This window comes from Leopardus geoffroyi, chromosome D4, assembly GCF_018350155.1.
Source record: "Leopardus geoffroyi isolate Oge1 chromosome D4, O.geoffroyi_Oge1_pat1.0, whole genome shotgun sequence".
In the NCBI taxonomy this organism is placed as follows: Eukaryota; Metazoa; Chordata; class Mammalia; order Carnivora; family Felidae; genus Leopardus; species Leopardus geoffroyi.
The window spans coordinates 16,704,529-16,720,390 of record NC_059342.1 but is presented as its reverse complement, the minus strand read 5'-3'; the positions used below and the strand labels follow the sequence as shown (position 1 = coordinate 16,720,390).

At 42.8% G+C, this 15,862-nt stretch overlaps 1 protein-coding gene across 2 annotated transcripts in view; it reads right to left on the bottom strand.

Moving 5' to 3' along the window:
* Nucleotides 1-15,862, bottom strand: part of RORB (RAR related orphan receptor B) — a 199,584-nt gene that overhangs the window by 10,241 nt on the left and 173,481 nt on the right. For both annotated transcript variants that reach the window (XM_045470256.1, XM_045470255.1), the window contains exons 7-9: nucleotides 14,504-14,611; nucleotides 12,881-12,991; nucleotides 9,865-9,977 (exon numbers count right to left, since the gene is read on the bottom strand). In XM_045470256.1, coding sequence (XP_045326212.1) covers nucleotides 9,865-9,977; nucleotides 12,881-12,991; nucleotides 14,504-14,611 — 332 coding nt within the window. The remainder of the gene's footprint in view (nucleotides 1-9,864; nucleotides 9,978-12,880; nucleotides 12,992-14,503; nucleotides 14,612-15,862) is intronic.

Genomic DNA, 15,862 nt, shown 5'->3' with positions numbered 1-15,862 from the left:
ATTGAAAAGTAAATTCTGTATCAAATTTGAAACAGTCCTGGGTGCCAAATGGAAAGTCAGCTCCTTTTCAGGAGGCAGAGACAGAATCATCATTCCCAGAGAAGGGAGGTTCCATTTGCTTAGCTCTATTAGTTTGCTGGGGGGACCGGTAATGGGATTCCCTGAGTTCCCTATGACACACAAATACAACATAGAGAAGATTAGCCTAGTGATAAAACAAAAACAAAAACAAAAAAGCTATGGGTTAGAAAGCCCAACTGTTGGGTTTGAATCGCGGACCTGCTATTTACAGCTGTGTGATCTTGGGCAAGTCAGTTAACTTCTCAGCTTCCTTATCTGTCAGACGGTCCCTACCTCAGAGGATTGTTGTCAGGGTTACCTGGGTCAATACAAACTGTCTATAGCGGTGCGTGGCACATGGTGGCTATATATGTGTTAGGTGTTATGCTTCCGTTTCCACATAATGTTTCCTTCAAAGAGAGGAATAGTCAAGGCTATGCTCGATCAGGGGGCAAGAACCCAACGTAACCCTTAACTGAGCACCGAAAATGGAGTCACGTGTTAATGTATGGGGAAATCAGCCATTTACTTTTGGTGAAATGAAAAAGCAACATCATATCGATGATCATTTTTTTGGAGCAATTAAAGTAACTTGCTGATTTAATAAACTGTGACGGATAAAGTAGAAGTCTATAGAATTCTTTTTTTTAAATTCAATTAATTTTTTAAATTTACATCCAAGTTAGTTAGCACATAGTGCAACAATGATTTCAGGAGTAGATTCCTTAATGCCCCTTACCCATTTAGCCCATCCCCCCTCCCACAATCCCTCCAGTAACCCTCTGTAGCATCCTATATAATTCTTAAAACTTTTTTTTTTTTTTTACCTTTAGTGAAGGGGAGATATGAGAAATTAGATGCATAAGAGGATGACCCTTCTGTAGTTGCTCATTTGCACTGGTAATATTTAGCCGTGTGTTTGGCTTTGGAAAGTGAATATGGACTCTTGCTTCCTTCCTGCTCCAAACTGGGGTTTAAGAAACGTCTGGTTCGGGTCCTAGTTCTTCCCTCTTTTATGGGATTTGGATCTTATCCCTGCTGCTCATCTGTATAATGGGCCGAGATGGTGAGGATAACTTTTTCTTAAGGGCAATGGGGCTGCTTGAGCAAAGAGCACCCTAACCTGCGTGCTCTTGGAAGAGGCTGTTTTAGAAGCCTCCAGTCAGCTGTGAAAGTAGAAGTTCTGACAGACAGGGGCATCCATCACTCCGGAGGCGGGAAGGGCCAGGAGGCCATGTGGACACAGCAGCAGCACTTGTCAGAGCCCAGAAGGGCCTGGTGGAGGAAGCAGCAGGCAGTCACTTACTTGCTCATTAATATTATGTACCGCAGCTGGGGGACCCCCATTTCAAAGGGAGTTTAGAGCAGCCTCAGCAGCAGTTAATGGCTCAACAACTTTTTAAACAGCTGGGGAGGTGATCCAGAAGCATTTGGAGATGGAGGGGGTAGTCGATTTCAAATCATCATGAAATGTCTTCATGTTTAAATAATCCCCATAGCAGGAGTAGACAGAGGGTCTAGAGAAAGGCATTTTCACCCTCCTCTTTCTCTTATGACCAAGCATTTCCTATAAGATAGGGAAGCTTTAGCTTATACCTACAGGGGTTGACCAGAAGAAAAAGCGGCTGTTGGAGAAGGGCTAATAATCCTATGCTTCTTTCTAGGGAGTGGTTTTATGAAAAAATCCACAATTTTATAACTAGTACATTCGCTATGGAAAATGGAACATGCAGAGGGTAAAACTAGTGATTTTGTTCATACGGGCTTCCCGGCCATTGCGATGCCCTCCAACCTGAAGCAGGAAGCCAACGATGGTTTGACCAAAGTGGAAGAAACTTCAAAATCACTGATAAACACAGGGCACATCAAGTGAGGCTAACTATATCCATTTCACTTGCCCACTCGCTTTTCTATATTTTTTATTTTGCTATTTCTTTATTTCTTTATGTTTAGCTAGACCTAGACACATGGATTAGAATTGGAATATCGGATTTGAAATATTCATCAGGTCATAAGCCTTCGCTGCCCCTCCTCACCCCATCCTTGGCATCCGTGTGGAGCTGGCCAACTAAAGTGGCAGTGGACATTGATTCATCTGCGCTCGGAATCTGGAATTGGACCGAGAGCCAGCAGCTTACTTTCGAAATGTAGCAGAAACTTCCAGTAAGTGAAGAACCTGAGAGCTGGCTGTATTTCACCACGAGGACCAGGGAAGCAGACTCAGCTGGTATTCAGGGCGGGGGAGAAGAAGGAAGGCTTTCCGATTTCTCGTTCCAGAGCCACCCTGAATGGTGGCCGAGTTTTCATCCTTAGGTTCCATGAGATATCTCTCCGTTATTTTATTTTTTTCTTTTTGCTTAAGCTAGTGTGAGTTGGTTCCTATTACTTGTTATCACAGACTTCTAATGAATGCACCAACTTCCAACTTGACATGTGGGAAGTTGCATCAAGACCTCTCTTTTCATTTACGGACCGTTAGTCTAATGGAGAACCTCTGGGATGTCTGGGTGTTAGACATGTGGCGCACGCCAGCAAACTCTGGACGGCTAAAATGGACCAAAATAATCTGATCCTTCACAGGAATTCTGCAGGGGAACCGCTCAGGAACACCACCATGTGTCATCACCACTTTCTCCCTTGCATCTGGCACAGAGCACATGCTCCTAATAAACATACGCTGAGGTGGAAAACTACCCCAGAAGAAAGCTGTATTTCTTGAGTATGGATTCAGAATTTAAAATCTTGAGCGACATGCTGAATTGCTTTCTATAGTTTTGCCTATGCTTGGGTTATTTTAAAGCATAAATACCATTGTGAGGAAGCCGGAGAAACCGAAGTAGGCCTTCTGGGGTGCCCGGTTTCACCCGGGGAAGTGGTTATGTGGGTATGTTACTTTTGTGATCGTTCACTGGGCTATCTACTTATCATTTAAGAGCTTTTCAGCATGTGTTATACTTTAAAAAGCATGGGAATTTTTTTAACATCTATTTATTTCTGAGAGAGAGAGAAAGAAAGAGCATGCACGGAGCAGGTGCACAAGCAGGGGAGGGGCAGAGACAGAGGGGGAGAGAGAATCCCAAGCAGGCTCCACACTGTCAGTGCAGAGCCCCACATGGGGCTCAATCCCACGAACCATAAGATCATGACCTGAGCTGAAATCAAGAGTTGGATGCTTAATCGAGTGAGCCACCCAGGCGCCCCAGAAAGCACAGGAATTTTCAAGTGTGAAACAAAGCCCTAGCCAAATAGAAAGAGGAATGAGGAGGCTCATCATTTGGGTAGGGGCTCCCAAGTACTTGCTGGACAGACTGCTCTTTAAGATTAAAGTGACCCCAAATCCCTAAAGCCACCTATTAAGAATTCTAGTATAACATCTAGTGTCTTCCAAGAAGAAAGCAGACTTTAGATAGCAACATTCCATTATTAGTCAGGACATAGTCTGTTTTGACCTCATTGAGAAAACAACGAAGGTCAATGTAAATGACGCCGTGCGGTTCTTATCCATCTCTCAGTCAGGATTTGCTCCATAGACTCTATCTGTGAATCAACATGGTTGTTTTTTGTTTTTTTTTTTTCTAAATCTAAATCAGAAGCACACCATTAATGTGAGAGTGACCAGGAACGACTCCTTTCAGGTAAAATTTCAATTTGTTACCATGTGAAATAGGGCTGTCTAAGCCTTCCATCTTGTAAGGTTTCATTTACTATCTTGGTTCTTTTACAGCAGAAAGAGAGGCTTCCCTCTCTATGTTGACAGTACAGTTTTGCTGCTGTTATGCTAGAAAGGGCCTCAGGATTTAAGACGTTAGTGTATCTGTTGGCTTGTACCTCTCCCTGCTCCACCCCTCACAGTTCTCTCTGGGAAGGCTAGAGCCTTCCAGATCTGAGAAAATGAACCTCAAAGAAACAGATTTGTCACCACATGGTGCAAACATTGTTCTTGTTCAGGACAATCTCTTTCCACAGTTTACCTGAGCTCTCTCCTGTGTTTTCATTAACATGGTGCAAACTTAGACGACTACCTTATGGATTGAAGGGTTGTGGTGGAACACCTTCCCTGGCAGCAAAGGCTTAAAAAGAGTGGAAGAGAGAAAGCCACAGGGGCAGGTAAGAACTTTTTGGCCATCCAGGAATAGGAGGAAAGAGAGGAATGAGAGACATTCTGAGCTTTAGCATAATAACTAGACTCCTCCATATTCTAGAAGAATTAGAAGTTCCGTTGGCACAGAGCTGTATGTTTAAAAACACCCAGAAGGGTGGTGTGGCCCATCTATAGGGCATGACAAGGCACGAGCAATTGAACACTGTTTGGAGAAGTGCATTGAAGGCATGGTCGTCGCTGAAGTTGTGGTAAAATAAAATGGCACTCCCTCCAGTCCCTGCATATGGCAAGATGAGTGAGCTTGGGGGTCCGACTTGCCCTACGAGCTCTCCACGCCTTTCCATTGGATATGTGTTGTTACGGAGTTTGCTACTTGTAAACTTCTCAGTACAGCCTGGGGCAAGAACATACCTTCAGGAGGGCTGCGTGTCTTTACAGGAGTGCTAGGAAAAGTAAATATACTGCCTAATATCTCATGACTCTGATTATCCAGGAGACTCAACAGTAGGGGCTGAAGACTTTACCAAACAAGCCTCCAGCTATGGCCTGACCCAGAGGCTGCACTTATGGTAGGGCTGGGATGTGAGCAAGTCGTCCGGATCAAAGCCCTGCCTTTGGCCATGAGTGTGCTGCCACAACCTGGCCCGAACTAACTTGGCTCCTTTGTTTCCTTCACCCTCTGTCCTCTGGTCTGAGCAACAAAAATGGCAGATTTAGTGACTTGTCATAAAGGAAGCCCAGAGGCCAGAGAATGGAATTGTCACCAGTCTGCAGCTGAAATAGTCACTGCACCCTGGCAGTGGTCATGCTGGCCTCAGCTGAGCGGAGAAAGAACCACAGGAACAGGAACTCCCCCAGCACGCTCCTCTCCCAGGAAGTAAACACCTCAGACTGAGCCACCACAGCACCCAACGCACAAGGTGATGGAGCCCCGGCTGAAGGCCTGACAGGAATGCTGAGCTCCGGCCGGGGGCTTCGAAAACACTGTGCTCTTTGCAGCTTTGGGGCCAGAATATCATCCTAAGCTAAATCACTGTAGCTTCAAGACTTTGAAGCTTTAAGACCTGGTGAGAGCAGTCTATTTCTTTATTAGCTGTAATGGTAGAATTACTAAAAAGTCTTTAAAATGAGTCCGTTGCGGGGCACCTGGGTGGCGCAGTCGGTTAAGCGTCCGACTTCAGCCAGGTCACGATCTCGTGGTCCGTGAGTTCGAGCCCCGCGTCGGGCTCTGGGCTGATGGCTCGGAGCCTGGAGCCTGTTTCCGATTCTGTGTCTCCCTCTCTCTCTGCCCCTCCCCCGTTCATGCTCTGTCTCTCTCTGTCCCAAAAATAAAAATAAAAAAAAACGTTGAAAAAAAAAATAAAAACTAAAAAATAAAAAAATAAAATGAGTCCGTTGCACCGAGTATTAGAGGATGAATGAAGATGTCAAGAGCAAGCTTTGTTTTTCTCTCTTGGAGTCAAAGAACATTCTACAGAAGGGACCTTAATGACCAGCCAATCCAACCTACTCATTTCCTAGACAGGGAAAGTGAAACTCAGAGAACAGATGGGAGCTTAAAAATATATATGTTGTGGGTTTTTTTTTTTTCATTTTTTATTTTTATGAGCTTAGCGAAAGTGACCAGTGTCCTCTTGTTTCCTGGCTTTTCAAATCCAGGATGCAGACAGATCTAACCATCACTCATAGTTCAAACATACCTTGTACTTTCTTACCTCTTATCATTTCCCCATCACTTAGAATGCCAAACCCCATCTCCTCAGCCCTCCAACTTGCATTTTTTAAAAATGTTTATTTACTTATTTTGAGAGACACACAGAGAGAGGAAGCATGAGCAGGGGAGGGGCAGAGAGAGGGAGAATGAGAGCATCCCAAGTAGGCTCTGTGCTGTCGGCCCAGAGCCCAACGTGGGGCTCCATCCCCCAAACTGTGAGATCATGACCTGAGCCGAAATCAAGAGCTGGGTGCTTAACCAACTGAGCCACCCAGGCGCCCCCAGCTTCCATTTTTTGCGTTTTCATCCATTCGTGATTAACTCAAAAACACCACTTCCAATAAAAATTTCCCTGCCGAAACAGAATTTCTTCCGTCCACAGCTACAACAATAGCACTTACACACCGTACCTATTATGGACGTGCAGCTTGCTTGCACGTAATACCACTCGGTCCTCACAATAACCACAGGACCTTGACACTACCCTTAGTCACATTTTACAAATGAGGAAACTGAGGCACAGAGAAGTTAAGCCACTTTTGCAGGGTCACTCAGCTAGGAAATGGTTCTGATGGTTTATTATAAATATGCTACATACCATCACGATGCTGATAAGGAAAGGAAAATAAATTCTCCAAAAGGTTTTTTGTTTTTTAAATATAAAAAACTAAATCAACAAAATGATTACTATATTGGGATTGAAATCGTCTAGTGAGTGGATACAGAATTCCTGAATTCTCATACCGTCCCTAGGTCCAAGTTTGGTCAAAAGGATAAGGCACGGCTACTTGAACTTTCATTTCAGGAAGTGAGCACGGCTGAAGTGTGGTGGAGACTGTTCTTTCAGGATGAAGCCCAGTGACTGTATCCGAGCCCTGCCTCTCTCACCTGATGTCCGTTACATTCCTTCAGGGGCAAACTGGTCGGCACTATAAAAAGTCTTTGCACATCACCCAGAAGGCAGATGTACCCCAACTACCGCAGACTTGAATACCACAGTCGGGTATGCGCACATTTTTCTAGAGATGGGTTTCATGATGTTTGCCAGGCTCCCCAAGGGGTCTATAAATAACAAATATTAAGAACGGTTGGCACTGTTATAGAGGCACTGTAGAGGCCGAAGAGTTCCATGGCTATGAAGGCAGAAGGAGAATTTCTGCAAAGATGAGAATTTGTGGTAGGATAGAAAAATAAAATGATTTCTTTTAGCGGGCACGATGAGAGGGCGTGCCTATACATCGATAGCACAGGGTCCTCACAGGGTTAAAGCAGTCAGGAACCTGAGACACTTACCCATCCCTCCTGCCACCCCCAGCCCTTGACAGCTGAGGAATCTGAGACTTAGACAAATGACTTAGACAAAAAACTTAGACAAATGATTCAGCCAAAGCCACAAAGTTCAGGACTGGGATAAACTAGAATCCAGCGCTCATTCTGTTTCATGGTCCCTCCACCTTAGCTGGTGGTCCCTCCTTAGTTTCATGGTCCCTCCACAGAGCATCCTATTAAAATGGTGACTTACAAGGAGGGGCCACACAAACCCCTATACCTACACATGACCTGTGGAAGCAATGCTTTGTCATCTGGCTCCAGTGAACTTTATACAAGAAATAATCCTCTCCTAACTCTTTCTCTGCTCCCCAGTTTTTTTTTTTAATTTTTTTTCAACGTTTATTCATTTTTGGGACAGAAAGAGATAGAGCATGAACGGGGGAGGGGCAGAGAGAGAGGGAGACACAGAATCGGAAACAGGCTCCAGGCTCTGAGGCATCAGCCCAGAGCCTGACGCGGGGCTCGAACTCCCGGACCGCGAGATCGTGACCTGGCTGAAGTCGGACGCTCAACTGACTGCGCCACCCAGGCGCCCCTCTGCTCCCCAGTTTTAAAACACTTTATAAGAATAGGACTGAACTGTGTACTTCTCCCCTGAAAGATAGCGAGTGGAGAGGGGAGGTGACCCACAGTCAGTGTTTTATTTTTATTTTTTTGTTGCCATTAAATATCTTTCATGCTTCAATTTCTGTCTCCTTTCTATAGCAAATACCTCCGACTGCCACCCTTAGAACACCAGGAGGTAGAAGATGGTGTAAGCGTGAGGATTTATGCACTGTAATATCTTAAACCTCAAAACATCTTTACAAAAGCAAAAAATGATAATCCTCATTATCCTCACATCAAGGCCTTAATTTTAAGATGGCAAATATGGGGAGGTCTTTGGGACATCCGAAATGCAGGAAACATCCCCTTCCATTAAGTGGCCAGATGTATTTATGGTATATTCTGCAGAGCGATTATAGAAACAGATGCATATATTTCTATAACCATCTTTTCTGCCCAGGAGATCTGCAAGCATGTGGAAGGTTTGCCTTAGACCCAAAGAAAACTGAGGTGCAGAGACCAGGTGATTTGTCCTTGCTCACATAAAAAGTAGAAAGTTCGGGGCGCCTGGGTGGCGCAGTCGGTTAAGCGTCCGACTTCAGCCAGGTCACGATCTCGCGGTCCGTGAGTTCGAGCCCCGCGTCAGGCTCTGGGCTGATGCCTCAGAGCCTGGAGCCTGTTCCGATTCTGTGTCTCCCTCTCTCTCTGCCCCTCCCCTGTTCATGCTCTGTCTCTCTCTGTCCCAAAAATAAATAAACGTTGAAAAAAAAATTAAAAAAAAAAAAAAGTAGAAAGTTCTACCAAAGGTAACTATCACTCTTCACTGTAAAATGAGGTGTTCATTTTAATAAAAATGTCACCATAATGAAACAGCATATTTGATTCATAGAGGTTTTTTTTTTTTAAAGGAGCCTCTGTATGTGTGAAGTCATATCTGATAATATCTCAGAGAGAGTCTTCCCCCTTTTTTAAAAATAAAGAACTTTAAGAGCAAAGTGGGAGGGTTTTAATGTTTATAAATATAGACTAGGATTCCTATCATCTTTAACCAAGAATATGCCCCATTTCCTAGTTGCTTACCGGCTAAAAAAGTCCAGTTCTTAAGAAATCAAAGATACTTTATGATCTAAAATAATGCTGAGTATCAATCATGAGAATATACTTCCTCTTGTGAGGATTCTACTCCGGTAAACATCTCTTCTTAAAGATCACTATTGTTAATTAAGCCGAACCGAGAAATTGATGGCTTTTGCCCCTGGGATTCTTCACCATTTTGAAGGGACCCCAGGGCATATCTTGTGTGAAAAGATTAGAACTGAAGGAAAATGTACAAGTAATCAGTCTAGCGTTCTACTCTGGGAAGGACTCTGATTTACAAGACACCTGAGAGGAAACCAAGCGGTATCTATTCGACTATGACCAATGTCAGGGAGCTCACAACCTCACCATGGTGTACCCCTCTGGTCAGCAATTTTAATCATTAAAAAAATTTTTTTTAATGTTTATTTATTTTTGAGAGAGAGATAGAGCGTGAGAGGGCGCGGGGCAGAGAGACAGGGAGATGCAGAATCCGAAGCAGGCTCCAGGCTCTGAGCTGTCAGCACAGAGCCGGACGTGGGGCTCGAACTCACAAAACCGCAAGATCACGATCTGAGCCAAAGCTGGCCGCTTAACCGACTGAGCCACCCAGGCGCCCCTCTTATCATTTTATAGTTCTCTCATTTTGAATAAATATCTACTTGCTCTTAACTTTGGCCTGCATCTGACTTCTGAAGTGACACAAAGTCTCCTCCTTCATCACATGTCAATTTTGAAGGCTTGATTCCCTGCTTCATGCTTTTGTTCTTCAGATAAAATGCTCTAGGTTTCTTTGCTTGTCTTCCTATGCCTGGGGTTCAGATCCATCAATATCATCCTTTCCTAAGAAAGTCATTCTCCTCTCAATCTATTATAATTTACTAGTCTCCCTTTTAAAATGGCCACCTCAACATTTATGCACCTTTGGTAACTTCCAGAAATTGTTGCTGCTGATAAATGCCTTTGCTTTATAACTAGCCCTTTTTGGCCACGGTGCTTTGAGCGGCCACAGCTCTACGATCTGAGGACGTACCTTTGCCAAGGTCTCGTCATCCAGGTGATTCTTCTGAATCACATGTTGAAGTGCAAAATAAATTTTTTCCTGAAGCTTCTGGACCTTCCTTGGTTCTATCAGCCAGGCTCGGTCTGACAAAGGAAAAGAATTAGGTAAGAAGGGAGGGGATGTAAGCTTTTACCTACATATATAAGTGCTTAGTTTCCGTTTACATAACCGCACATATTTTATAAGAAATACCCTGATGACAGTAATGTCAGATACATTGACACAGGAAATGAGGATGGAAGTAGTTAGAACCCAATGGTTCCAATAAACACCAGTATTTTTTTTTTTTTTTTATTGCCTGTGACCATTTACATCTCTCACTCTTTTTGGGGGACATATTCTTAGATTCTTTCAAAGTAGAAGTCAGTGACTTATGAAGAAAATGAATTATAGAAGTAAGAAAATCTGCACAGGACTGTTTTTTGTATTCAGGATTCCCCTTCCCTTTTTAAACTATGCTATAATTCATAGAATCTGCATGTATCAGTTTCAAAAATTTAATCCCCCAAATTTAACTAAGCTGTTTTTCTACATGGAATTTTAAAATGGTGAATAAGATAATCCCTTCTTTCCTTCCTCCCATCCTACCTTCTTTTCTTTTTTCCTTCCAACATCCCTCTCTTCATTCCCTCCCACCCCCTCCCTCCTCCCTTCCTTTCTTCCAAGGAGCTTTATATGCCATGGTGACAAAATTCAGCCCAACATCAATGCCTCAGGTTGGCGCTTCAATGACGAGACATCTAGAGTCTCCAAATGATGAACAAATACTCATGGAAAAGAACTTGGAAATGATCCATCTGAACACAGTTCAGGTCAGGCAAGAAACTCAATTCTGTAATCCTAGACAGGGTAAGGACAAGTCTAGCCAACAGTTAAGCAAACCCTTACGTAAGTGAGCACAAAAGCCTTCAGTGACAATTGTCAATCAGAATAAATTAAGTTTCCTTCCCTCTCCCTTCCCTAAACTATCTGGAGCTGAACAGAGCGTGGCTATTAGGGTAAGAACTGGGGGAAGGGTGGGGTCTGGCATGAGATAGAGCAGGACATCTATCTGTCTTTCCTCTCTTTTTGAATGTGACACTAGGCCAGGGTGGCAGACGAGGTATTTGAGAGTTTCAGAAGCCTCTGAGTGTGGGTCTGCTACAAGGACTGGAAGATTTTCCACTAGGTAGAGTAAGAAATGTCCTGTTTCCAAACCCAGCAGAATTTGATGGCTATACTATGTTCTGTTTGGAAAAAGGCTTATAATTCAACTGAGTTCTGACCTATAAACAACAGGCTTGTCTTACATCTCGGGCAATTATCTTCATGGATTATTTAGGCTTGATATACCATGTCTTAAGTATTTGCTGCTAGGAATTTACTGGCTTATTACAAACGTACCTAACAAGGACAGTGAACTTTGGCAACACCTTCTTTGAGCAAGCAGGAACCTGAATGAAACCTCCTCCCTCATCTTAGAACCACAGGCTTAGAATGAATCTAACGCTGAACTATATTCCATAAAAACAGTCAAATGCAATAAGAAAGTGGTAGCAAGGAAAATTATTTGGCATGTGGTTGCTATCAGATATAAATCTTTCTTGTCACTTCTCCCATTTATCTTTGTGCTTCTAGGCCTGGGAAACTTGGTCAGGTTCAAAAAAAAAAAAAAAAGAAAAAAAGTAAAACCAAAAGAGGCCTAGAGGAACAGCTTGATTGTAGACAGAGCCACAAAAGAAACTGTTAGTGATAACATGCCAAGTGATAATTTCCATTTTTGATAATGTGGTTAAATAAAAAACAGAAGCACATTAAAAAAAAAACCTTCAAGACTTAAAAATAAATAGATAAAGCCTCACTGATAGGAAGGGTAGAGGCTGGGGTTATTGGTAGATATCACTAGAATGACACGTCAATGTACCGTCACCGGTGAGATTAATTTCTTCCAGCCCCACTGAAAACTGTGTTAAGGTATCAGAAGGAATCTCGTCTCTAAGGTGGATTTTATAGAAAGAATGAGGCTCTTGGCCATAAAAATTATTAGGAATGGGTTCCAACAGAGAACTGTAAATGGCACCGCCATCTCCTCACCGAATTCTAACCAAGCAGACAGCTGAGAGACTGAGTTCTCCTTCTGGCTGAACGAACCACGTATTCATTAGCAATCTATACATTTTCGAGCTGGCATATACTTTTAAGCAGCATTTCAATTGCTACGATTCTGTGTGGCCTATAACCGTCACCCCTTACCTCCTCTGAAAATTTTGGTATTTTATTGCATTTTAGAGCTAGGTAGAAATGATCTTCATTATAATGAAGTCAAACCCTATTTATAGGCGAGGAAACTGCGGGTCTGGGAGGTCGAGCATTTAGGGTCTCACAGACAAATGATGACAGATCCCCGTTCTGGAATGTCCACTGGCACATCAGAGACTCTTCCTTTTCCAGTCTTTAGAGGGAGTTATTTTCCCCTCTGTTGTCCGTACCTCCTTTTAAAGCCCCTAATATCACTAATTTAGGCGGAGAAGCCAACACAAGAGGTATTTAAAGAGGAGAAGGTGTACGTTTTATTTACTTTTGTCCTCATGCTGGATCTCTCATTTAAATACATTTCTACTAAGTCTCACTTTTCTTCCTGGGCATTTTTTTTTTTCTTTTTTTGCGATGTCTTTTATTCTCAAAATCAAAATAGGACTTAGCTGTAACTCAGGCCGCCGTGTGTCCTCATTTATCTGTTAAGAAATGCTTTCGCTTGTCTGAATCTGGAGTGACCCTTAGCACACATCCTACTCTTGCTTGTGGGGCAAAATCGGTCATTTTAATTAATTTAAGGCTACTTTCCTTTGAGTGGTCCATAAATATCACAAGCTTGTCAAAGTAAACACAGTTCTTTTAAATTTCTGCTGACTAACTAGGTTTAGTGGGGATAATTCGCGTTAAAGATAGGACTTTTTTTTTTTTTTTTTTTTTTTTTTTTTTAAGACAGAGCCTCAGACCTCCTTACCTGGAGATATCAGAACAGCAGATGAGAACAAAGCAATCTCCTCCTCAGTCAGCTGCAAGGAACACAAATTCTTTGCAAAGTCAAATGCTTCATTCACTAGGTCATCAGAACCTGTAAGAGAAGGCAGATTAAGTGAGAACACTTGAATGGAATGGGGCAATAGTAAGAAAGTCCCATAGTCGAAAAGTTACTCAAGGACTTGCACACGAGGCAACAATATTTCCAAGTTCCTAATAATTATAGAATGAGGAAATTGGGAAACGTCTTGATCAAGTACGGAGTGTTGACGTCACCAATGAGGGGCTGACAGAAATGGTGTATGCTCATTGCCATATTCCCCTGGGAAGATGTAAACTAAATCTAATCTTGTAATGTTGAGATGAGCTCCAACTAGAAAAAATTTAATACGTGATTTCGGGATCCTTTGGTATAGAGACAGCATTCACAGAAAACCTAAAACATGATGTATGAGGGGCCAAGGGCTGTCAGTCTTAGTGGCACTTGAACTTGGCAATTTAGAACGCCGAGAGGCCTCAAACTGAGATGTTAAAAACGTCTTATAGATGGAAGATGAGGTACCTTTCAATTTGGTAACTTCCCTGGAAATCTTAGGGAGGGGGCAGGCATTCATTGCTTTCTACTTTCTGATGGATGCTTCAGGTCAGTCGCTTAGCAATTGTGAATTTTGGCATAATAATGCTTCATCCCTACACTGATCCTTGGTAAATGTTTATTTTATGAAGCTGGAAATACAGCCAAGTTGCCTGCCAAGACTTTTCCTCCTTTCTTGAAAGTCTAGCCTTGTAGATGACATGGATGTGTATCAACTGCAGAAGGCAAACGCTGCCTGTCGGATGGACTTGCTGTTAGCTACCGTATCAGCTAACAGCACAAAAGGTGAAAGGGCACTGGCCTTCCGTGATGCCCGTGGGCCGGGTATGGAACAAGTGGCACCGTCATCGTGAAAACCTTTCCTGGCATCGGCCCATCTTTGCTAACGTTCTTCTTATCTGCACCGTGTACTGATGACTGGATGTGAATGGTACACAACACTCCCGAGGATTGACTCTGCCCGTGCCCACCCACAGGAAAGGTCTGGGGATCATTTGGGGCAGGTTGGCACCCACTCTATCTGTGCTTCCAGAGCTGCATGACTTAACAGGAAGAATGTCAGTGCTCTTAGCAAGAAGCCAGTGAAGAAGCTCTTCTTTTAATTAAATATCTTAACTAATGATTATGGATTTACATAAGAAACTTAAGAGATCACCCATGGACCACCAGAGGTCTACCTAATATACTCTGTGGGGCAGTAAGCTACAAGGAAAATAAAAATTGATCCTTCAAAGAATGATCTAGAACACATCTCAGCTCTTCATTGATTTCTGAATGAGGTGTGGTCGATCTCAATGGGGTCTGTGGTTCTCTCCTGCCTTTCGTATTAGGATGCACGATTGTGCATCTCACAGGTTGGATAAAATATTGGAGGCTCACCTGGTCCAGACCTTATCAAATGAGATACCAGGTCACATTAAAGAATCAAGGCATCTCATTTACCCACTTCGATATGAGCGGAGAAACTGAAGGCAGCTAAGAAGATTATGTCACCACCAAAGGTAAACTTACCTAAGGCCTTGAACATCTGCATTCCTCCATATTTTCCTTCAAACAGAACAGTGTTGTTTAATGGGTTGAAGGCACGGCACATTCTCACTAAAACCACTTCCAGGCAACCTATGTATAAAAAAAAAAAAAAGAAAGAAAATAGGTATATATGTGCAATAGTAAAGCAATTCTTACTGTATTTAGGTCAACAGACTTAAAAAACTTTAAAACACACCCATGCAGATGCACAGACACACACATTCAGAAATGCATCAAGATTTCTTCCCAAGTAAAAGATAACTATATTAGAAAGAAACCTCTCGACATGCTTACATGAGGAATTAAAGATAAAATATACCTTAAAGGTGGCTAAAATGCAGGGCAGCAACAACACGTGTTGGGGAAGCATACATAGTTTTTGTTTTTTGTTTTCTGGACTAGTATTAAAGGTATTTTCCACTCATGAATTCACAAGGAGCTTTGCAGTTTGTTAACTTTTGTAGAAGTTTTGCTGTTGGGAAAACTTGCTCTCTGTTTCAGTTTTGAACATCCTCCATGTATATTTCAGCACAGGATGACTTTATACAGGAACCCCTTGAGGGTGTTTCTTGAGGGCACCATTTACATCTGATGTCTTGGAAATGAAGTTTTCTTGGTCAAATGAGTTTTGGCAAAATACTGAATATTATCTCACTTCAGAGAGTTATAACCCACATTCGCAGATCAAAGGCTTGGGAAAGTCCCAACATGAAGGAACTTGTTCAAACTCAATGGGCCCAGCATTTCTCTGAGTTCACTGTTAGCCCGGTGAGGGCGGGACCTTTGTCCGCAGCCACAGGTAGTGGTGCTTTTTTCATTCACTAGTATAGCTCCAGGACCTCGAAAAGTTCCTGGCGCGTAAATAAATAAATATTTAGTGAGTGAATTAGTTTGCCACCTTTGTTTTTCCCTCTGAACATTTATTGATGCTCTGAGGAACCAGCGCTGTGCAGTTTCTCCACATTATGGACAAATGGGCTTTTGCCCCAAAGTGTGTTGGAAGGTGACGGCCAGACTCAGAAACCACAAATTTGCAGGAGAGCATGATACGGGTGCTTTGGTTACATCCATGGTGTTCCCAAGGGACCCGTGGTGCCTTTCTTATGCTGCCACTTAATATTTGTGTCTCTGTCTTCCTTTTTTTGATCTGCTGATTTCTCCTTGCTTTCCCTTATATGCCACCTAGCACAGGGGCTTACACATAGAAGGGGACTTGTCAATATTAATTAAAACAGTGTTTCTCCGACAAAAACAATAATAGGTACCGTTTATTGAGTATTTATAGGGTGGAAGTCACTTTCCTTGGCCCCTTGCATTATTTTATTTGTTCCTTACAATACC